At 38.8% G+C, this 24,632-nt stretch overlaps 1 protein-coding gene across 6 annotated transcripts in view; it reads left to right on the top strand.

Moving 5' to 3' along the window:
- Positions 1-24,632, top strand: part of fam189a1 (family with sequence similarity 189 member A1) — a 162,675-nt gene that overhangs the window by 136,675 nt on the left and 1,368 nt on the right. For all 6 annotated transcript variants that reach the window (XM_041806165.1, XM_041806089.1, XM_041806211.1 and 3 more), the window contains 7 exons: positions 9,621-9,728; positions 14,368-14,528; positions 16,142-16,277; positions 18,613-18,691; positions 18,772-19,542; positions 21,420-21,488; positions 21,902-22,224. In XM_041806165.1, coding sequence (XP_041662099.1) covers positions 9,621-9,728; positions 14,368-14,528; positions 16,142-16,277; positions 18,613-18,691; positions 18,772-19,542; positions 21,420-21,488; positions 21,902-22,224 — 1,647 coding nt within the window. The remainder of the gene's footprint in view (positions 1-9,620; positions 9,729-14,367; positions 14,529-16,141; positions 16,278-18,612; positions 18,692-18,771; positions 19,543-21,419; positions 21,489-21,901; positions 22,225-24,632) is intronic.

A 24,632-nucleotide genomic window follows, 5' to 3' on the forward strand; every position in this document is an offset into this window, starting at 1 on the left:
GATTCAATCTCTAAAACTGTCTTATAGGTTATTAAGCCTTAGACTGGCAACGTCTGCTCACAACTGGGCTGTAGAGAGATGTAAATATGTCTTGCTAGTATCTTTTGCGAGTCTTTCTGCAGGTTTTTTCAAGCAGAAGCAGATTACTGGCCTTTTGGGTTCTGTTTGTTTTTTGACAACACTGTATTATATTTTGAAAATTGATCACACTTTTCCTCGTGGTGTTTTGACTTAACTCTTTATGGGGCAAGGAACCATATATGGTCACTTCGGTTGACTTCCTTTGTGGCCTCCCCTCAATTCTCTGTGATACAGAGGGCCAGAATGATTTTTCTCAGCCAATCAATGGAGTTCAGTCAATGTCAGTAAATGGACCGATGTCTCAAACTCCCTTTTTCCTCCAGAACTTGAAAAACTCAGTTTTATGTAGGGTGACCGTTTGCAGGCTTTGTGTCTTATGCCACGATAAAAATCTATAAGACACCAATTGTTCCATTTTCGAACAACCCCTGGAAATAGGGAAATACCAAAACATGGCGACATGCACCATGCCTGCAACACTTTCTCAGTATTTGTCTGTATGTACTGTATGTCAGTCATTGTCGTTGCCAAGACAGCTGCTATTTGACCAATAGAAACATAACTAGTGCACTGCACATCAAAACTCACTCCTGATTTGTTGGTACATGTGTCAGTAACTCTTTGAATACTGACTGCTGTTGAGACTGGAAGTCAGTTTAGAGCTCCAGGAAAGCTGCAATTTGCACACTTCAAGGGTATACTTTCAGTATATTCCAACATACAAGTTATAATACCTAGTACACACAAATGATGGGCTGGAAATAGCTCTGTTGCAGCCCACTTAAGTGAGGTAACATGTAACTTAAATGGGCTGCTCGGGGGAGCATCTTTGCAAAGAACCTCAAGTTATATAGCTATAGAGTAGGGAAAATCTAAAAACTTTTTTTTTTTTGGAACAGATTGTTTTTAGGTGAAAACCACACGTTTGTGTGTTTTGTTTTAGTTTAACTTATAATGGCCACAATGAATCTTTACGCCCATCTTGTTTTTTTTTTAAACAATAATTATGATAATAATAATAATAATAATGATGATAATAACAATAATAATAATGCAAAAATGTAAAAAAAAAAAAAAAAGCTAAAAGGCCTTAAATTGTGTCACAGTGTGGGTCAACAAACTCTTACTGGAGTTAAATAATATTTTTCAAGGTTTTGTTTGATCTTGAAGATGCTGTTTCTTTTGCGGACTTTCTATGGTGTCAAAAAGTGTGCTGACAAAAAAATACGCATACCATGAGCTCCTACAGGTGGATTTGTAGTAGTGTCCTGAATTGGAGAATTGAAAAAATGGTCACTCAAGTTTTCCGTCTCTTTTGGTCCCGCACTAACATCATAACTAACCATGGTAAATTGATAAAACTCACAAATTAAAGGTGAATAATAGGCCTAAATTTCATGATTTCGAATAATTCTGACAGGTTAACTTGAAAAAAGGAGGAACCATATCTAGACATATGCCCATTTAGGGGTGTAAAATGATTTCTATATTAGGACACATGGCCACCTCATCAAATAGCTTATGATCATGTAAGATAACAGATCTGTATTGTATACGTTGGACGTTGTCACAGATTTGTAAACAATTAGTGATCCAGAGGTGAATTTGACTGATTTATAGAAATTTCCAAAGTGTAAACAGGTTTGAGTTTTAGTCAGTTTCAAAACTATTTAACAGTTTTATTATAGGTATATATCTTATATCAGTTTGTATATTTACTGTGAAGCTATTTTTTAAATTAATTCAGGCATTTAATTTCTGTGATGTTTCTTGCATTTTCTGTTAGTATTATAAAGAAAAATAAGTATTCTGAGTAGTAAAATATGCAATTTAGTCAGTCATTTTTACAACAGTGTAACAGTTTTATTAAACTTACATGGCATAAATCAGTTGTTTATTTTTGTTTCAAGGGTCATCACATTTATATTTAGAATAATAAGATAAAACTGGTGGTACTACTTCTATTAACACATTATTCTGGAGATAGCTATGTCTTTCCTCCAAAAGAGTTTAGAATTTAAAGACAACCTCACCATGTCTTGTCTGATGAATATTTTGTTTATATATATATATATATATATATTTATATATATATATATATATATATATATATATATATATATATATATACATACATATATATATATACATATATATATATACATAAAGTATTTCAATGAGTGCCCTATAAAGAGTGTAGGTAGGAAGTCACCCAGCAGGCTGATGTTGATGTGAGGTGATGTGAGGATCCAGCTTTGTTCTGAGGTCAGATGAGGCATCAGAACTGTACGACTGATTGAGCTCTAGTCTTGAGTCAGAAGTTGCGTCACAAAGTTAGAAAATCAGCTCACTGCTGTCATCAAGGGTTAGAAAATCCCTAAGGGGCTTAGCCAACAGTATGGAGTCATTTCTTCAAACTACTGTAGGGCTTCCTGAGGAAAGTGCTGGGCTTTCTGTCACATTATGTAAAGAGCTTCTCAGGAAAGAAGGAAGGAGTGAAGATCAGTGCTCTGACCTTCAACGAGACAATCAGCAGAGACTCCATGAAGGGGGATCAAGATGCTGCCCCTTTGTGAGTCTGAGCCCAACTTTAGAGGAGGCATGAGTGTAGTTTTAATTCTTTGTAAGGACTTAATGATACGGGAGGCAACAGTCGATTATCAGTGATGCAAGAAACCAATTAAGCCGCCTATAAAGCTCAGCATGCTTGCAATCTGCCACCACAAGGATTTTGTCTGACTAGTCAGCAGGACAGTTCAGTAAGTAAGAGCTGTCTTTAATATCATTAATGAAGAGTAACATAGTCATAAAAGCTACCTTTCATGTCTCAGCTCCCACTATTTAATTATGTTTGGTTGAAATGTTTTTAAGCACAATAAGTGTTTTGGTATCAGCTTCCATTTAAAGTAAGATTTTATGAGATCTAAGCTTTCTTCTCTTGAGCTGGCCACGCACTACATGATTTTAAACTGACTCTAGACCGTTTTTACTCCCACTGATGATCATGGGTGGGTGTGTTCAGAAGATTATACAGTGAAAAATTGTTTATAACTGCCTGTATGTCTGTGGTCTCCCACGTTTTTACAATCCTTTAAGACTGGTCCAGTAAGTGTTCGTAGGCGGAATGTGTGATGAGGAGCAGCAATCTAATGTTATCATGACACATCACGATGGTCCTGTTATGTCATTATCAGGTGAATTAGTCATAGATACAGTTTAATTTTTCTGCACTAGGAAACCTCATTGTAAGATTATGTATATGTGTCCAGTTTCTAAGATTGAATATGAAAAAAATGAATATTAAATAGAGTAAAGCAATCATAACTCTTCTGCAATAAACAATGAGGAATCCCCCAACTTTACATCTTTCCTTTTTTAACGCAGCTGTCTTACAACAATCAAATAAAGAACTCTTCAGGAATCTTTTTTCAAAGATTACTTTTGGGTCTTTTTGTCTATATTTAGGCAGGATAGCTGAAGAGAGACAGGAAATGTGGGGAGAGAGAGTGCAGGGAAGACATGCACCAATCAGCAGTGACACCAGGAATCAATCCTGCTAACTGTGCATTGAGGACTATAGTGTGTATTTGGCTGCCTGCTCTGTGCACTGAGCTGAGCCGGTGCCCGCTCATCAAGAATCTTTATAATTTAAACTTTGGAAAGAAAAGGGAAACAAGTTTGTCTCACATTTACTGTGCAGCAGCGGTCTAACAAATTTAAAATAACAGGATAGAAATCTTGTTTTTGTGCCCTGTCAAGAGGAATTAGTTTTAATTTCAGTGTTTTACACCCAGCTAGAACCTCTTAACAGGATCTTTGGTTTTTTAATATTGGCCTTTATCCATATGTTTTGGGGCTTTTTATGCTTTTATGTAAAGAGGACAGTGGATAGAATTAGAAACAGGGATGAGGGAGTGGGAGAGAGACATGTGGGAAAGGAGTCGTGGGCCGGACTTGATACCGGGGCGCCCATGTACATGGAGCACAACCTCAACTCTTACAAAAGCTAGTGATGTACAGTAAAGTGTCTGGAGTTAAATAGGTAAGTTGTTTTCAAAACCATCATTAACCTTTAATGATCATACTAATTTCTCAGTTAAGCATATTAACTGAGAAGTTCTTTCCTGATAATCAGAATAGTAAGACAATACTGTGTGTGCTGACGTTTCCGTCAAAGCTAAGCAGTTACAATCTTTCAACATTCCCGTCTAATGACAGATTGTGATTTTCTGTTTTTTAAAATGTCAGACAGAATGACTGTGCCCCGTCCTCAAAGTCCCCAAAGACTTTTACTCCCACATAAAACCTGTTCCAAAACGGTTAGCTTCCAAGGCAAACATGTATTAGTCGGATTTTATAGTTGGCACTTCACAAGTTCAACTCCAAGGCTTCCAGCTCTCACAGATTTGATCTTTGGCAACTAGTTAGTGGATATCAAACATGTTGCAGGGCTGGCAGCTCTGAACATCCCAGATGCCAGCTTGATCCATTTTATATCACAAACTTCAAAGGGAGAGAGAGTGAGTAATGGGATGTGGTTGGCAGGAAGTTGTTGCTTGTAAGCCTGAAACTGTTTTTTAAAAGGTAGCTGCACCCTAACAACAAACTACACCCTGGTAGGTCCCAGCGAGGGCGACGCCTGTCCTCTCTGCAGATTATCTACGTTGTGATGCAAGAGCACGTTTTAGTAATGTCAGAGGTAATTATGTGCTCCTGAATCTGGTGGATAATCTGTGTGGCGGGCTGGAAACCACTTTGTGTTTTATATCGGCAACTTCATTCATGTGGCTGTGTCCACAAAACAAGAAGAGATGTACTAAGGTTGGAATATAAGCTCAACCTTTGTTTTTGATTCACTTCTCATTGTTTTATGGGAAATCTGTCACAAAAGCAAATGTAAAACCAAAAGGAGAACCCAAGTGCAAAACACAAAAGTGATTTATTGAAGTTAAAGGCTGAGGCAACCTCCCCCCCCCAAAAAAAACTCACAAAATAAAGTCCAATAAAAAAGTTCTTCTAAATATAACTCACCCACAAAAAAGGAAAAATCCACAAAAGTCCAGAAAAAATTCCAATCCATGGGGAAAAACTCAGGAAGTCCTGACACTTACACAGAGGGGCAGGATCACAGAGACTAAGGCCAGCCACAGACGATTTTTTAATCTGAAACAATTTTAAAACCATGAGAGACCTCAGACATCAGGACAATTTCCAAAGATTTTTCATCTTTAATCCTCTGAACGCACACACTAGACGACTCAGCCAGACTGTCAGATCACTGGAGACCACACACCTGCCGACCTGCCTATGACCTTGTGTGATCACGTGACTTCAAAAAAACAAAACACAGATGTCTGCCGATACCATCTTGCTGTGTGTGGCTGGCCTAAGAGTCCGTTTGAATTGTCCTTTTTGCTTTGGAAGGTTCTTAACTGAATAGACCTGGAAGCGTTTGAGTTTCAACCATGATAAGGGCTGTTTGAATTCTCTAAAGGAAAGGAGCTTCATTGCTTCCTGGTGTTAACTTCATTTAAAGTACTATCTCAGGGTGAGCGTGATTAACTTTTATTCATTTTTTTTTTTATCCCAACCTCCAAACGATAAACTGCATTTATGTCTCTATTTTGGGATGTTAAACGTTAATGTGGCAAAAGTTAAATCTCTTCCATTTTTTCATGGGGTTTCTGCTGTTTTGATTAGTTATGTAATAGCTGAAGCGTGAGCATTAGTTATTTTTCCAGCAAAGTCGAAATGAAATGTAAAGGTCAAGTTTTTATAGCAGCTCTGGGCGTCTCCTTTAACACCAGCTGAAAGACAACAGAACCAGAAAATATAAACATCTTAGAAATAAGAGAAAAAATTAAAGACGACAATTTTACTTAACAAATACTGTAAGAATATGAAATTAAAAAAGATCATTCAAATCAAAGACTTACTTATTGATAAAGTTCAAATTGAGAAATAGGCTACAAAACGGGTGGCAGATGGCCTTGTGGTTAGGACGAGTCTCATGAACGAGGGTGGCCTGTGCTCAAGACCAGACTGTCTGTTCCCTACTCCCTTATCCCTGTATCCAACACTGGCCAGTGTCCTTTTCTCTAAATAAAGGCATTCATTCAAAGGCTACACAGACTTTGCTTGTCATGAGGAAATGTTAGTAAAAACTTTAATGAGTTCATATTTATCACAGAGATTTTCATGTTTTGTTTGCAGCATTAAACAACACAGATGACACACTGGACGGTAGATGCTCATTTTTTTGTCCATCAACTATAAATCATTAACCTGACACGCCAGATGGATGTGTTTCACACATCCATCTGGGAAAGCTTCAATAGGAAACATGTGAGAAAAGGCAGAGGCTTTGAAAAAAACTTGGTGTGTGATTGGGTGAACGTTCTGTCTGTCACATCTGTACGGGCCAATCAGAGCAACAAAACACATGACGTAGCCACTATCAAGCTGCGCGTGAGCAGCTACTGAGGAATAGCGCAAAACATGCCGAAATAGACATGTAAGTACTCGAGTTTTGTCATTTTTGAAAAGAAAACAACTCACTGCTGTTCTTTGTTCTTCTTTTAACAAAGAAATGTTGTCAAGTTCTGATAAAACTGGCACTTTAGCAGCATCCACGGTAATCTCTTCCTCCGTAACGGCACCAGCTCTTGCTGCTGCTTGTTTACGTCTCGACTGTGCTGCACCTGAAAGTACTGCCCCTTGTCGCTGATTGGTCCTGTCACTTTCTAACCGGGCCCAAACGGTTCAGATGGGAGCTTTGCAAGATGGATTCACCAGTGAAATACAAGAAAAGGGGCGTATCCATCTGCTTTGCAAGGTTAATAAATTGTTGTTTCTTCACAGTCAAGTTCTCTTATCACTGAGGTTCTCTTCTCCCATCCTCTTATTCATACCTTTACTTAATTCTGTGACATTTTTCATGGGGATTAAGGAAACGGACCCTAAATGCGCAGGGGTAATTAGAGACTGTGACAGTCAGACACAGGTGAGACTAGGGCTGAACAGTTAGGAATTATTTTTCCAATATTGCAATTGTAGCTTAATATGCAATTATTATTGAGTTCCTCATCTTTGTATTTTACAACAAACACAAGCAATGACTTATTTTACATTATCACCAACACAATATTATATAGATTAAACTAAGGCTGAATTATTTTGAAAAATTATCTAATTGTGATTATTTTGACTCATATTGCAAATTTGATATGAATTCTTGTACTGGGGGAATTAACAATTTTCTGTCATTCTCATTTTGATGAAGAAGAGTGTATATAAAAATAACGAAACAGGTTTTTTCTAAAGCTATTCTTAAAAGAAAGACTATGATATTTTTGTGTGATGTGTAGAGTAAAACATCTCTGCTGCAAAAATAGTATTAAACGGGTATGTTGACATTCTTAAGGTTAAAGAAAAATGGCACCTTCTGCGATTTGAAAATCACAATAGGCAATATTGTGAATTAATCTTATTTTCAATTAACTGCCCAGCCTCGGGTGAGACTAATCACACAATCACAGTGGAGGAAGTAAAACTAGACAGAAACACTCTGGGGGCAATAACTACAAAATAAAAAAAGGAAACGTGGGAAATTCAAGGGAATTATAAAGGAAGACAAAAGAGCACAGTGAGGGAAAGATGACAAAATAACACATTAAATACTAGAAATTAAAACTTAGTAGTACTATAGAGAAACACCACACACATCGAGGAAATGGGAGCGCAAGTGGGTCAAATTACTTCATAAAATGAATGAACTAGATGTGGGGATTTAGTAGAGAAACACAGGAAACACAAGGAGGGGAAATTGACCAGGAGACAATAAAACAGGAACTACACATCAAGCTGGACACACTAAGAATCAAAATCAGTACTGTGACAAAATATTTAGATTCAGGCCCCATGTGTACATTTATTTCCTGAGCTATCCCTCGATCTCTTCATTGGACTGTGTTAAAATGACATTAAAAAAACTAAAGTCCTAAAATCATTTTTAGATCTCCTGGTAATATAAATACACAACACATTTTTAATGCATTAAAACATTGAAAGCTCAGTCATCATGGACTCTTTAAAATGATTTATTCTGTAAATTATAATTAGTTTTCACTTTTAATTCTGCAAAAAATGCACTGCTGTTTCAACCAGCTTCATCTGCTTCACTCACATTTGATGTCAGTAAATGAAGAAGTAGAGTACACAGCCATTAATAATATTTTTTAAATTATTAAATCCTTTGTCTGTGTTTTTTATTTAAGGCCTTATTGTGCAATATTATCAGTGTCCATTTTTATAAAGATTATTATCAATCCATCCATGATCTATAATCCTATCCTGGTTGGGGTTGTGGGGTGCTGTCAGCTGTCATTGAAGGGGTGGCAGGGTACACCCTGGACTGGTCACCAGTCAGTCACAGGTCTGACACAGAGATAAACAAATGGCCACACTCATACCTACGGGCAATTTAGAGTCAACAGTCAAGCTAATAAGCCTGTCTGATCTGTGGGAGGAAACTATAGAGATTCACAGGAAGACAATGCAAACTCCACACAGAAAGGCCCTCTCTGACTGATTCAAACTAGGAACCTTCTTGCAAAAATACCACTTTTATTTAGAAGGAAAAAAACAGAAATTGATATTTTGCAATGTATTATCAAACAATAGAAACAGAAATTCACTTAAATCTCATTTTTAAATCAAAAGCTTGAAAATGGTAGGAATTTGTGGTCAAATGTGAATCTAGTATGGAGATGTATTGTATGTATTGTGAGTTGAGTAGAACATTACATCCCCATGCAGCACACGTTTCTATCATCTTCTCTCCTTTCTACTTTCCTCCGTGTGCCTAACTGCTTCAATTTCCAGAGCCAATTTCCAGGCAGGTGGCATTACTGTTCATATATCCTATTGCAGGAAATTAATTCATGTGTTGCAGTTAATAATGAGTCATTTCTTTGGAAAAGGGAAGCCTGATATGGTTTAAAAATGGAGCCACTCATAGGTGATTATTTTCTACATTTGGACAGATTAGCACAAACAGCATAATATGACTGCAGTAAGAAGTCTTCTCTGATTCAGGGTGTTGGGGTTGGATTGCACCAGCACACTTTTTTATTTCTGCTGACAGATTTAATACAGATCCTGTTTATTGACTTTGTTTGCTAGCCTTGCATGTGTGCAGAGATAATATTTCTTTTTAGGAGCTCTTTTTTACTGTATTGTATGTATGTTAATGTAGCCTTGATTCTTATTAGTGCAGTTTGGCTGCCTGAGATATTTGCAGAAGTGCTCTCCCCCTGGCCTTTTCTATATTCGTTACCTTACCGATAACGTCAGTGCTGTTTTTGTCACCTCCAATTTGTCACACTTTTACACGTTTTTGTTCCTGCGTTATGCATCTTCATAAAACAACTTTCCTCCTCCTCTCCTGCAGCATCTTGTCATTTCTCCTCTTTTCCACACTCCTCCTCTTCTTTTGTTCCTCTAACAGTCTCCTCTCCTCTCCCCCTCCTCTCCTTTAGGAGCTGCTGTTCAGCGTGTGTGCCCTGAACGTCATCTCCACCATTGTGTGTGCTCTGGCCACGGCCATGTGCTGTATGCAGATGGTCTCCACTGATGTGCTGCAGATGGTGAGTGTGTGCAGACGGCAACAGTAGCTGACTTCATCTTCTTTACAGTGACCACCCTGCAGTTAAAAAAAAGGATAAATTCTCAGTCTGGAGATCCTTATTATCAGTTCGAGTAAACACAAGCAGCTCAAGATTGCTGTGCCAACCTTTATCGGTTTAAAGACAGTGCAGAGAAATGTCTGAGTTTTTGTCGAATCATCTTTCTTAGTAGATACAATTTAAGTCAAACACACACAATGAAGGTCAATAGCTACATAGCCTTTTTAGTTTCCTGCTGCCGCTCAAATTTATGTTGGATTTAGAAGCTCCCCACCTCTCTGGATTTTTTACACTGTGCTCTGTATGACCCTCTTTTAGTCATTTAATGTGGAACAATGAAACTATTACCAACAGCTAAATGCTTTCAGTCATGAGGGAAATTAACATGGCCAAGCTCCCTTTGTGTTTCACACAAGCAGTGGTTATTTCATGCCTCCGTAAACACATCAACAACAGGAAATGTAGAGCGGCAGTGCAAGCGTGACACCAAATTTAAACGAGCTTTTCAGGAATATCGAATGCAAAAACCTTTTACACATTTTATGAACTGAGCTATAAATCCTGTGGATGTCAGAACTGATGCTCTTGGCTGTGTGTGATGCTTGGTTTGATAAAAGGTTGAAGTGGCAGAAAATCAATGGTGATCTCAGCTGTATGTGTAAAGTGGATAGTAAAATAAATTAGGTTGAACTGAAAGTTGCATTAGTTTCTTCTTTTATGAGTTACCAGTCCACAAAGATCTTTCATGGGCAGCCATGGATAGTTCAGAGCTGGAAATTACTTTTAGGAATGAATTTGACTTTTGTGAAAACTGTAATGTTTATCAACTGAAAGCATTCATTTGACCATCTTTGAAAATATTCTATCTGAATATTAAAACAGAAAATATAAAAAACAACTTCACTAGGTAAAATTTCTTTTTCTTTTAAGGTGTTTAAATCTATATTTTTATGACTGCATATATGTTAAATAGACTGTTTGACCTTTTAGTGCCAACATCACTCCTTTCTCTTTTTCTCAGAAAAGAATAGCACAATGGAAAACTGATTAAAATAATAATAAGACAAAAAAGAAACCCAAACACCACCTAGACTTGTGGTAATGTTTGTACTGATTTTGATAATCTTTGTATCATTACAAATTCTCCACATATACAATTTTTTTAACCTTTACTGTAAATAACTCACTGTCTTTAATTTTTTAAGTATAATCATGGTAGACTTCTATGTGGTAATGATGCATACTTTATGTGAACTGTTTTTTATGCATGTAACTCATACCAAAACCCAGGCTGATTTTTGGGGCTCTGTTAAGCTGTTTTTCAATGCATTAAGTCACTTTCAGAAAATAATTTCCACTGCTCCTGATTTTTTTGCAAACTTTGGTGAGTTTTTTGGCATGTCGAAGCCCACAAATAAGCCTTTCAAGTGCTGGGAAAATTATGATAATAACAACAGTCTCTACCAGTGTTCCCCAGGGCTCTATACTGGGCCTCTTACTATTCATTATCTGTTTACTTCCTCTTGATCATATTTTCTGTATATTCAACATCAACTTTCACTGCTTCATGGATGACACCCAACTCTACCTATTTACTAAACCTACCTCCACCCTCCTGCCCTCCTTCCTCTGTAAATGTTTACAGGAAATCCAATCCTGGTTTTCACACAACTTCCTCAAAGCCAACAGTTATAAACTGAATTCCTTCTTATTGGCATTAAATCCACTTTAGCAAAATCCAACCGTTTTGTCCTCAGGTGAAGAGCCTGGTTGTCAATCTTGACATCACACCGTTTTTCTAGTCACACTCCAGAAAGGTTTCCAGGCCTGCATACTTCCATCCAAGTAACTTTAACTGCACCCATTCTTCCCTCCCCCAACTCTTCCACTATTTTAGCTCACCCTCTGATCAGTTTTCAGGTTGACTACTGTTACTCCCTTCTCCTTGGTCTCCCTCAGAAATCCCTTCACAAACTTCAATTAGTCCAAAATTCCTCTGTGCGTATTCTGCTCCTCACCTTCAAGGCCATACATAACGTTGCCCCTCTGTACCTGCACATTAGCACACCTTCCCGCACTCTCAGGTCCTCTTCCTCTGTCCATCTAACTCTCCCACTTGACCACCGTGGGATCTAGAGCCTATAGCCACTCAAGCCCTCTCAACATAAACCCCATATCTATTTACAAATCCCATCTCAAAACCCACCTTTTCAAACTTGCATATTTAATCTGACTGATTTCTTTCTGACAACCTACACACAGTTTTTTTCAGTTTTATCTCATTGCTGATTTATAGTTTTTTGTTGACTTATGTATATGTCTTGTTTAACTTTGCTTGAGGTGATCTGAATTGCTCTAAAAAGCATCAATAAATAATATGCATTTTCCTTGTTATTAATACATTTCATTTAAATAGGGTCCTCTCACCCTCAAGGCTGCTCAGGACCTAAAAACAAATACACAGATCCTGCATTCTCAACATAAGCCATTATTATTCCTGTATTGTTTAACTCTCACTGCTCTCATCAGATTCATGATAACCCAGCATCAAACAGCACAGACAAATTAATCATGAGCTGGAGGATATAGTTTTGCATATAGAAACTAAAGAGAATATTTTTTTCTCTCAGGAGTTACTTAGTGAAGATGAAAGCTAAGCTTTTTTCACAAGGTGGCCCAAAACACAGGTCCATATTGTGTCTGTTCACACGTCTGGATGTACCAAAGAGGCATTGCTTGCAGTATATCATCCTTGCCTTTATTGTTGTTCTTTTCATTTTGTTAGTGACCATATTTTGCACAAAAAAGACAAACAATAAAAGTGATTAAACAATAACAGTTACATATTTGTTAGATATCCATATCTGTGTAATTGATCAAAATACACATTTAATATAAAAATAAGATAATCTGTTTTTCTGTAAAGCCATTAAAAGTATGAATGAAAATAATTTTCATAATGACTTTAAGAATTTGTTCACCGTGGTCTCCACTAGGTTTGCCTGACCGAAACTTATCAGACATGTCAGAGCACTTTACCGCCAAGACCTGAGGGGAGTTTAAAAGTGAATAAAAGATCAATTTATTACAGACTTTCAAAAACTGAGGGAAAATACAAAATTGCTGTTTTTGATTACTTCCAATTTTAAAGCGAGCAACAATAACTTTAGATAAAAAGTCAAATCAAATAGAATTCAGGAAAGTAGTGAAAATGATCTGTCCAGTCACTAAGAGACAAGGTAAAACAAGTTTGTTTTAGTTAGGACCACTTTATCAAGATGCAGGATTTTTGGTTATAAATAGTTTTCTTTATTAGCAGTTATTGCTGTTATTCATATTTGGTGGTATGTTTGCTCTGGGATCCACCTGCCCTTCAACTGTTCTATGTGGAAAGCATTAAGCAGGAACAACACATGTTCCTGTCTTTGCTCTGCTGATAAGGCCTGAGGCAGGGAGCAGCAAAAAACCCAGAGCAGAGCAAGCCTAGATACCTACAGAATGACATAGATTCAGTCAGTAGTAGAATAAAGGAGGAGCTGAGGTGGAGGAGGGTTGATTAAAGTGGCTTTCGGAGCAAAGAGAAGCCAGGCTAGAGTAGTTTAAATAAGGCAGCATGTGTGTGATTAGCCAATAGCGTGCTTGGGTGGAAGCAAATCATTTGGCTGTCAGCTGATTAGGGCTTGCATTAGATCAGCTGTTCTCAATTATATATCAGCCTGTCTGAACTAACTCTACAAACTTGATTTGTGACACTTAAGTGTGGTTGTCAGCACCGCCGCCTCACAGCCATTGGGTTTAAGGTTCAAACCCTGGTGAGTCCTCTAGTCGTGATCATGAGTCTCCTGGCTTTCACCTACTGAAGTGAAGACCATGATGGCTTGTTTGTTTATCTGGCTGTTGCGGGGCAGCAGTAGCACTGTCTGTAACAACTTGGATTTGTTGTTCAAATCCCATGTGGATGAAATCTGGGAATGGTAGCAGACTGGGTGCCACTTGACCTCCTGAGCACTTTCAAGGTACCCTTGGGTAAGGCACCAGCCCCCAACTGCTCTTTTGTGTAAAGCACCTCACTCTTACATCCCTTCATTGGTGTATGAACATAGACTTCAGTGTACTGTGGGTGTACTTAAGCCTATGGGTGTGACAACAGAACATTTATTTATCCTCAGGGATTAATAAAGTATATCTTCTTTTAATTATTATTATTATTTCAGTTTAACATATAAAGTGCTTTACATAGGACAGAAAATGTATCACAGATTCACAAAGAAATATCAAAATGCAATAAAAAGATGAACAAATTATTCTTAAAACAGTGAGAAAAGTCAGAAATACAAAATAAAATGGCTTAATCAAAATAAATCTGTAACCTGAGCATCAAAAGTAAAAATGTTATCTTATATCCCTCTGTTGGGCAGATTTGCAGTTCCCACTTAAACAAATTAAATCATGATAACAATATTAATAGCTTAAATAACAGAAGAGTTGTGCTGAAGAAAGACAAATAATCCGTCATATTTCCTTGGATAAATGACACTTTTAAAAATAAGTTAGCAACACTGTTATTTTTGTACTGATCAGGGTTGTTTTTGTGTTTCAGTTCATGCCGCACAGAGCCCGAGCCCTGAATGCAGACTGTATGACCCCCCATGGAACCATCCTTCACCAAACTCTAGACTTTGATGAGTTTATTCCTCCCATTCCTCCTCCTCCATACTACCCCCCAGAGTACACCTGCACCCCCTCCATGGACGGACAGAGGTGAGACACACAACAACGCACATCAGAATAAAACTTCTTTTCTCTACACTGACTCAAAGCCCCCATTGCTCCCCAAACTTTGCATTTCTTGTGAGAAGTGCAGATATTTTGAGGGTATACACAAATGAAAATGTGATATCTTAATTTTGCTAAGAAAAAAAAAGTTTAAAGGGCATAGTAATTACACAGAAGAGCTTACTTGTAAACTCTTAATGTCTCGCTTCAATTTAAGAGGAAAATTCACAATGTTGTTTTGTTTATTACAAAAAAATACAGTTTTACTGTGACATAAGTGGAAATTAAAACAATGTTGACTCTACTGACTCAACAATAACTCTCCAAAGCAAACCTTATGGATGGTGTTGAACGTGTGTATAAGGGCAAGCAGCTATGAGAGCATAATGCAATATAAACAAGAAAATCATGGTATTTGCTGTAATAAGCGAAGTAGAAACTATGCATTTGTAACAGTGAGCATAAAATACTGATAGCAGTGGGAAATATGTGTAACACTAAGCATTCAATTTTGTGCCAAAGGCAACATTAACAAAGTCGCACAGTGCAGCTAACTTCAAACTAAGTATGAAAGCACTCTCAATTATTGCAAACTTTGTGGAAAAATGTTTAAGGGCTTATAGGCCAGGACAAGAGGAAGTTTGTGAGGTCAAGGAGGACACACAGCAAAGACAAAAGTAGATGAACGTGTTCTAGGATGAGCTGAAATGAAGAGAACTTTGACATCTTCTTGTTGGTGTTGCAAAGTAAAATAAGGGATTTTTTCAGCTTACAACCAGCTCTAATTTTATTACTCTAGTCTATTCTATAAGATAGTGAATATACGGAAGCAACAAAATAAATTCCTATCCAAAACTACACCTAAAAGCAGTTGTGTCATTTGTCCATTCACCACCTGACTTGTACCGTCACATGTTGTAATATTATTCATGTTCAGCTCAGAGCATTTCCACAGCTGTGACCTCCTTGATTCTCAGCTGGTCCGGAGGATCAGGGGACTCCACACCCCATCCTTATCACTGCCTCCATTTTCCCCATCTTGCCAGTGAGAGTGCCGCTGATGTAGGTGTTTGGCAGGACGCCACGTGTGTTTGTCAATTATGCCATAAATATCAACAAGGCAGATGAAGCATTTACAGTGTCCCTGCCCGAGGCCAGGGATGTGTCATGACATCATCATGCCTCTGATGATCGGTGGAGCTCTCAGGTTGTATTTCATGCTCGGCCACTTTAGAGGAGAATAGGGTTGTAATTAAAAGATATGACTGCATGCATGGCTGCTTATTCTTAATTGGCACCACATGAACAGATGAGCAGCTCATAGAATTGTGCGCCTTGTGTATGTGTCATCGAGTTTGTAGTTTAGGAATCAAGAGGGGAATTTCATTCTTTCTCTTCGAATGATTTTATTAACAAAGTACACAATCTTTATTCAAATAGGTAGCATTCATATTTTTAAAGTCCAGTTTCTTTACAGTTTTACTCTCTGGCATGTTCATTCATTTTCATTCATTTTCTTTACTCTTTTTATTCGAGACATTATATGAACATTGATTTTTGTTTGTGTGCTTTAAACTCTGCTTTTGTCGCCCTGACAGAGGCCTGCACCTGGACTTTCCCCATTCTCCCTTCAGTGCCATTTATGGCGTTCCCATCAACAGTCCAGGGACGCTGTACCCAACTGACCTGCCTCCTCCATATGAGTCTGTGGTGGGGCAGACTCCTGCTAGCCAGGTGAGAAGAATCAGAGAAGAATGATACCTAGCTCTCTCTTTTAACCACCAAATGTTAAAGACAACACTGTGTTAAAACACAAGTGTTAAAAAGCAGAGCCAATGAAGTGTGCAGTTCTCCAAGTGTCCACTGTAGGGGGGCTGCAAAAGCCGAAGAATCTACATTAATACCCATGTTAAAAGGAACATTTATTCCTAGAAATAAACTTGTTTGATGCCTTATTTTAAAAGACATAACTCATTTCTTTATAGATTCACATTTTATATGGGGAGTTTTTTCTGTAACTCACTCATTTTTGTTCCACATTTGTACATAATTTTGGGCGTGGTTGAGTGGCAGCATTGTAGCTGTTTGCTAGGAGCCTGATTCAGCTCCAGCTCTCCCTGAAAGGTAGCTCTAAACCAGTGATTCCCAACCTTTTTCCCGGTCACCCCAAGCCCCCTCACCCCTCCAAAACCCAAAGTGCTACAAGGAAAAATCAAACATAAATTGATCCTAACAGGTTTGGCCTACATACGCGCATTTTTGCCAAAAGATATGTGCATACACTATCCATTATGTGTCTAATCATGATTTTGAAAAACAGTGCAAATCTAGTTTCAACAACATTAAAGCAGCCCCTGTGATGTTTTGTAACCATAGGTGGTCTGGACCTAGGATGAGAACCAATTCTCTAGACCAGTCATTCCCAATCTGGGTGGGTTGTGGGAGAATTTTTTTGGGTCGCATAATGAGTTTCACAATTTTTCCGAAACAGTATTAAATGTGACGTAGTCTGCATTATACTCATTAAAGTCCCATGGGGATCTCCACCCTATAACACTCATCCCTTCCACCATCATCAAACACAACAAGGCTCTACAAGCCACCGGATGGCAAAAGAGCTAAAGTCATTGTTACTGATGCTTATCTTATTAAAAAAAAAAAAAAAAAAAGGAAAAGCATTGTTCCAGACCAGACAGCCACTGAAGGCCCAAAGGGGCCAAGGCATGTGAATAGTGCCAACTAGACAGAGGTGTGGTGGCCCCCTCCAGGCTTGTAAAACAGAAACACCAAGTCAGGACCAGATTGACTCTGGAAGTAGCATTATCTACATCAGCACCAGCCATCAGCTCAACCAATCAGCTGACGACAGCAAAGAAGGCAGCCTGGCGATAAGCGATAACATAAGAAAGAAAAGTTATTGGGTTGCAATGACTTGTACTTTGTGAAAAGTGGGCCACCAGAAAAAAAGTTGGGAATGAGGTTGCTTTCCACCAATGAGGATTGTCAGTGGAGAGCTCAGCTTTAGTTTGAAACAATGCTCAAAATCAAATCAGCGGCGCATCTCAAATTTTGAATATAAAAAAGACGAAACACTAATATTTTAATAGCTCATCACAAGAAACAAATGCTTGGGCATTTCAAGTCAAGGCATTCTTCAGAGCATTTGTTAGTCTGACAAAAATTTTTTTGAAGTTTTTAAACAGTGTTTGGGAACACATCTCCAATACAGCAACCACTTTTTTAAGGTTTATTTTGGGCATTTTTATACCTTTATTTGATAGAGGAGGATAGTGGATAGAGTCGGAAACAGGGATGAGAGTATGGGAGAGACCTGCGGTAAAGGGCCTCAGGCCAGATTCGAACTCGGGCCATCCACGTACATGGGGCGAGCCTTGACCACTTCACCACCTGCACCCTTAAAGCAACCACTTTTGTTGGGATTCACAACCCTGCATAGCAAACCAAAAGGGTGATGTCACTGAGTCTGCACCCATGTTTTGTTCATGCAGTCGATTAAATGCACTTCTCTAAATGTTAAGCATTTTCACATGAGATGCTGCCTGCAAATCTATCATACAGTAGAACACGCTATTTTTCTATTAAAGTGTACATGTTGAATCCACACACATCCTTCAATAGAGGAATCAGAAAAAGATCTTACTGCCTGCAGCAGTAAAGCAGAAGTAGCATAAGGAAGTTATAAAGGATGGAAAATAAATCAAGACAAAAGAAACAGTTCAGGTCTGGAGGTCAACGATTTGTAGCTTTTTGATTATATCGTGTTGTACACTGAACCTTTGGAAGAAAGTGAGCTTCTTGAACTTCACGTGATTTTACACACCCACCATTCCTTTAAGTTGAGAACATTTCTGTTAGTGTGGTGGTACCATAGCTCCCTCTACTGACCAAACTGTGCTGTTACAGGGTAGATGCCACAGCTTTTACAAATGGCACATATTAAATATTTAGTGTGGACTGATAAACACTTTTCTTCTCCTTTATTCACTTGTTTCATCATATTTTTATGATAATTGCTATTATGCGTTCACTAACAATGTCCTCTTCTCAGGTCACCACCAGCAACGAGCAGCAGGCCACTGAATCCAGTCTGTGTGAGAGGAACACCACGGCAGGACTCAGCACTCAGGGTAATCACAGCTGCCTCTCAGCAGAGCATTGTTGTGTGTTTTTGACTACAAGTACTGATGATACTATTTCTTATTTTCAGCCTCAGTGGACAGCGCTTCACTGATGGTGTCAGAGGTAGCCGATCAGGATCAGACCTGCTCTTCAGAGGACTTGTGCTCCCTGGAGGTCCAGGGGTCTGACTCCTCTCCTTACGGCACACTCCACGTGACCACCATCAATGGAAGCTGCCCTAGTCTGGAACTTTGTACACGTGGCCACCGAGGCCATCGCGGCTTACCAAACTCCGATGCTCGACCCAGTGACACAGGATACAGTGAGTCGTCACACACCGCGGACTCTCTGGAGCGCTCCCCTGACTGGTCCTCAGAGAACTACAGCAACCTGGAGGACTCCACAGAAAGCAATCACCCATGTGAGGATCTCAGAGCCATGCACATATGTGACGAGCTTGCATCAGCTAAACATTTACCAGAGGAGCCGCCTAAAGCGTCCACGCACTCCCTCATTAAAGCACGCATGATGAGCCGAAAGCTCACACTCCCTGTCACTCTCCCCCCGCCGCCCCAGCCCTGCTCCCCCACCTCTGTGGCGTCCTCTGGAGGAACTTCAGCCATTAGCCCGATGGCTCCCTCTCCCTCTCCTTCCCCTCCCAGCAGGCCGCGCGGCCCCAGGCTGTGTTTCAGTGTTTGGTCTCCCTCTTCTACATCACAACCTCCCTCTACCTCAGCTCAAAACGGTGTCTCGCCCTCAGAAAAGCCGCGGGGGCTCAGGGCTGCCAGGAGGTATCGCAAACTGGCACGCATAGTCCGCTCCACCAGTGACCCCATCTCCTGCTCATCCACGACAGGAAGTGAGTGAAACACAACAATCACACAAACTACCGCTTAAATATGTCATCTTACCATCATTAGAGTGATCAGCCTGAGAAGATATACATCATTGCACATGGCCAACAACTTTTGGTTAAAATCGGCACATTAAACTGTTCTGCTGTGAGCTTCTTAAAGACAAGCCACAGTTAAACCTATCCATTAAAGATGTGTCCACTGAACAAGCTGAAGAAGTCAGAGTCCTTGGTGTGATTTTAGACCGCAGACTGAAGCGGTCAAAGCAGATTTTGCCAGAGTCTGGCAGTTATAAAAGGATGTGCTAATATTGCATCACCAGAGTTATACAAACATTAGTTCTCAATAACTTGATCTACTGTCCAGTTGTATAGTCAAGTGTATCTAATACAGGGTTAGAGAAATTACAATGAGAATAGAGCTGCAAAGCTGGCACTAAACTGTGACAGAAGAGCTGATGTCGACAAAATGCACAGTGTTAGGTTGGTCACTGGTGAAAGGGAAGATTATTATTTCTCTCTTTTTTCCAGAAATATTCTATTGTCTAAAATACCAAATGCTCTATTTAATCAATTGCTGTTCAGTTGTAATGGTCATGATTTCAACACATGGCATGCTTCCAGTGGGTATTTTACACTCCCATTAACATATGCCACCTCAGGACAGCATACGGTCATGTTTAGAAGTTTGAAAATGTGGATTAGTCTTCCATCAGAAATCACAAGGCTAACTAGTAAGCCTGTTGTTAAAAGAGAATAAAACAATAACTAATGTCTCAGACTCTCCGCGTAGGTTAAATTAAAGTCTAAATATTTGATTACATTTTTTTTCAAGCTGTAATCTGATAATATGTATTATAAGCCAGTGAGATTGTCTATAGGTTTATCTGGGTCTTTTTGGTGTCTATTGTAACTGAGACAGTACTGTCATCATTACTTCTGTTTTAATTGTGATTTCAACATCTTGTATGTTTCTCCAGTTTGGACTTTTGCCATTGTAATCAACATGGATTTTTAGTGTTTGCCTGTGGACCCAGGAAAAGTAGTTGCTACTTGGGTAGTGACTAATGGGGATCCAAATAGACAAATAAAATCAAAACATGAAATTGCATTCTAGGCTTGTAGCAAATGACCAGACATGACATTTAAAGAGGCTACTTTGTAGTGTTGTAGTTCTTGAGAACGATCTTGGTCTTGAGACTGGTCTCAAGACAACATTTTGAATGTCTTGGTTTTGTCTCGGACTTGAGAGCATTTTTACTCGGTCTTGTCTTGGTCTCAGACAGGCCGGACTTGGGATTTTCCATCATCACATGTCGAGACCAACTGACTGATCTGCTATTCTTGGACTTCATTAATATGATAATAAGGAAAAGCACCTGCTAAAACAACAAATAGCTACACCTTCAAAAACTCAGACATCAGTCCATCTTATTACCTCTGAAATACCTCTTAACACTTTCTTTAGGCCTCATTCACCTGACAAATCTAGATAAACATATCATTCTCGGATATTTAGAATATCAAATTTATTAAAAGGAAAACTAAAGTTAAAGAGGGAATGCTCTTGTCATATTTTTTACATTGATTTTTATGGTCTTGGTCTTGTCTTGGTCTCGGTGCACACTGTTCTCGGGTAAGTCTTGGTTTTGGATAGTGTGGTCTTGAGTACATCACTACTACTTTTGGCTTTTAAAATCTTGATCTCCTGAATTCCTACATTTTTCCCAGTTAACCATTTAAACAAAGAAAATGATAAGCAGATTTCATGATAAACACCTAAATCATCAGTAGAATCATTAAGCAGCATTAGATGGCCAAACAGCAACAGTTAGTGCCCTTAAGTTTCTCATCACTAAGTTTCTTTTCATCTCTCTCTGCAGGAGAAAACATAAGCTGTGCTGCAAATAACCCTGCTGCAGAAGAATCAAGAAATGCATCACCAGAACAAGGTAATTTCACAGACATAGCTGAATGACAACATGGTGGATTCTTCCACTTTAAACAGCATTTACTTCCTATTTTGTAAACTAGTAAGACCTGAAGGACAAACTGTATAATGGAGAGCTCATATATGAAATTTTGTTCAAATGTTAGTTATTATCTATTAAACCATGTTTTGTCTAAAAACTCTGCACCAGCATTAAGATAAAGATTAAGATTATGTTTTTATTCTAGTACAAAACAAATTTGCATGCTGCAAATAAATGTTTTTTAAAAAATACAGCAAATTTGCTTAATCATTTTCAAAGCTGGAAGCAAAGAAATGCTCAACTATTTTTACAGTGTTGACTATGATGGTGTGACTCTATGCAATGTATTTTATTTTATAAGTTTTAACAGTTCATCTTTCTTTCATCTTCAGAGCCAACAACCGTCACAACAGAAGCAGTTGCAGCGAAACCAGGGCACATATCCGCCAGGAAGCAGCAAAAGGAGGGCAGAAAAGTTGACATTCACCTCAAACCCAGAGCCCTGCACACGCACTCTTCCCAAGAACGTCCACACTCCCTGGCTGATCTCAAGATGTACAAAGACACAAAAATACTGGTGGCAAAGTTCCTGGAGCATTCCAGCTGCAGTCTGCCTCCTGAAGTCCAGCAGGTGGTCAACAACATCAAGTGTGTCATCAAGTCTGATGAGAAACACATGGAGGAGGCCATTTTTAGTGCCAACGTCATAGATCAGGTAATAGAACCAGATGATCTGCCTATGCAGGGATAAAGTTTGATTGACTTATCAAAAGTGAACTCGTTCTGTACCAGGAAAGTAAGCTGTCAGATGCATCATGTCTGAATACTAAAAAAAAAGGCTCCGGCTGTTGTTGGGCTGAGTCACATGACTACAGTCGCATGCTAGCACACCTGAAGCCTGAATGTCCACATCCTTAATATGGATTTTGAATATCGATGTTATCTAAAACTAGGTGATACAAGTGTCCATAAACTAGAGTTGATGTTAATAACCATTTTTGTCGTTAAAGAATAGAAGTCACTTTAGGTTGCTGGCTCAGCTCAGTTAGTAGAGCAGGTGCTTCATGTTTTATTCCACACCTGTCCAAGCTCCCAGTCTTGTAGATTTGTACATGTCATCCCTTACTCTCTCTCCCCATATTTTATGTATCTTTATGGTTCCCCCTTTAAAGGCCAAAAGAATAGAAATCAAACAACATTTGTGTCAGGGCTGTGTGTGAAACAGCAGCTGTGTGGATATATTGAATATACAAATAGCATTAAAACTCATGTCAATAGATTTTGAGAGCTGTTCTCATTTAGTGCTTTTTACATAAACATGAAGCACTTTACAATATAATACCCACTGTAGAGATTGAAACAAACAATCTAAAAAAGTCAAGAAACGAACAAAATACCTCCCAAATTATAAATGACACCTACACTAGTGTCTTCACTGGGACTACTGGTATTGTACAGCGCTATGACTGGGATTAGTCAGCAGCATAATAATGGAGTTCACAGGGTCCTTCAGTCTGCATAAGAGCCTGGAAAGTATAAACTCCTGCTTTACAAAACATCTCATTTGCACTTATCCAGCTAGTTTTTTCAATAGTATCCTTATAGTGCCATTGTAAGCATGTGAAGCTTTTGTAGACTTACCCTTTTTATCCTTAGTCCACAAAAGGGTGGTATAAAGAGGGGTACAATAAGCTCTACACAGTGTAATCTTCACGTTGTCAGAGCACAAAGAGAGTTTTCATGCCAAAATATTGGCCTGAGCATATAACATAGAGCACTGTCTATAAAAATCATCATCATCACACATTTGATTAGTAATGACACGTCTTAGATATTTTGTTTTGCTATTCAAAGTGAGGACCTGACCTGACAGGTAGAGGGAAAGTTGAGATCCCTGTCCTCTTTAGTTCTACATATCAATGTGGGGCTTTTAGGCATTGTATTGTACGCCAAATTATAATCCATACTCAGAACAAATATTTAGCTGCTGCTGAAACCCTGGGGGAAAAATGACCAAATCATCAGGATATGTAAGATGATTATTTTATTGCCCAACACACACCCATATTTGCATCCATTCAGTTCATATCATCCATGCACAGGTTAAAGAGAGCAGGAGAACGTAACCCCTCTGTTTTATACGATTGCTCACACCAAGGGGGGAAAAAATTGTATCTCCCCATTTGACTTGCATACTCTGACTGGCTATCAGTAAGCCAAAATTCTTACAATGTAATCAGGCACCTCCTTTTTACTTAATTGTCAAAGGCCTTAGAGGCATCAATAAATCCTATAAAGACAGAGAAATTGTTCTTTCTGTAAACCTTAAAAGTTCTTTTCAGGGCATAGATACAAAGATCAGTGCCATGTTTAGATTTAAAGCCAAACTGATTATCTGTGGTGCCAATATATTTAGTCAACTGATCTAAAAGAATCCTCTCTATGACCTTACCTTACCACACTGGCAAGTGCAATAGGTCTTTAATTATCTAAGATCCCAGTCTTTCCAGTTTTGTCCTTGATGACAGGCACTGAAGAAACTGGCAACGTAAGAGTCCAGTTGCCAGCTGTGAGTCATTAGCTGAGTAAAACAGAGAAGAAAATAATCATGTGGGCAAACTTAAAGTTGATATATTATGAAAAAAACACTTTTTCAGGCTGTTCTATCATAAACATGTGCCCCTGGCCTGTCCTCAATCCACCCCAAGAATCAGAAAAAAATAATCCCCCCCCCACCTTTCAGAAAATGTGTGCTTAAACAAGCCATTCTCAGATTTTCCCCTCATGATGTCATGTGGGCAGTTAGCCCTGCCCCCAGGTTCAGTTGGCCCTCCCCACTTGGAAGAAAGTTCCGCCACCCTCATCTTCCTCCTCCATTAAGCCGCATCCATTTCCTGAGAGGGGTGGAGTCAGAGACGGAGTCAGACAGCTCAGGCACATTTAAAGCCGCAGACACAGAAACAGCTTGTTCTGAGCAGGGCTGAAACAGAGGGTCTTTTAGACATGCAAAAATCCAATACTGGAGTATTTTTTTTCAGCAACACACTTCACAGACATGTTTTTGGGACCTCTGAGAGCAATAGAAACTTGTCTTGAAGGGGTAAAATATGTGATCTTTAAGAT

Source organism: Cheilinus undulatus, linkage group 1 (genome assembly GCF_018320785.1).
Source record: "Cheilinus undulatus linkage group 1, ASM1832078v1, whole genome shotgun sequence".
In the NCBI taxonomy this organism is placed as follows: Eukaryota; Metazoa; Chordata; class Actinopteri; order Labriformes; family Labridae; genus Cheilinus; species Cheilinus undulatus.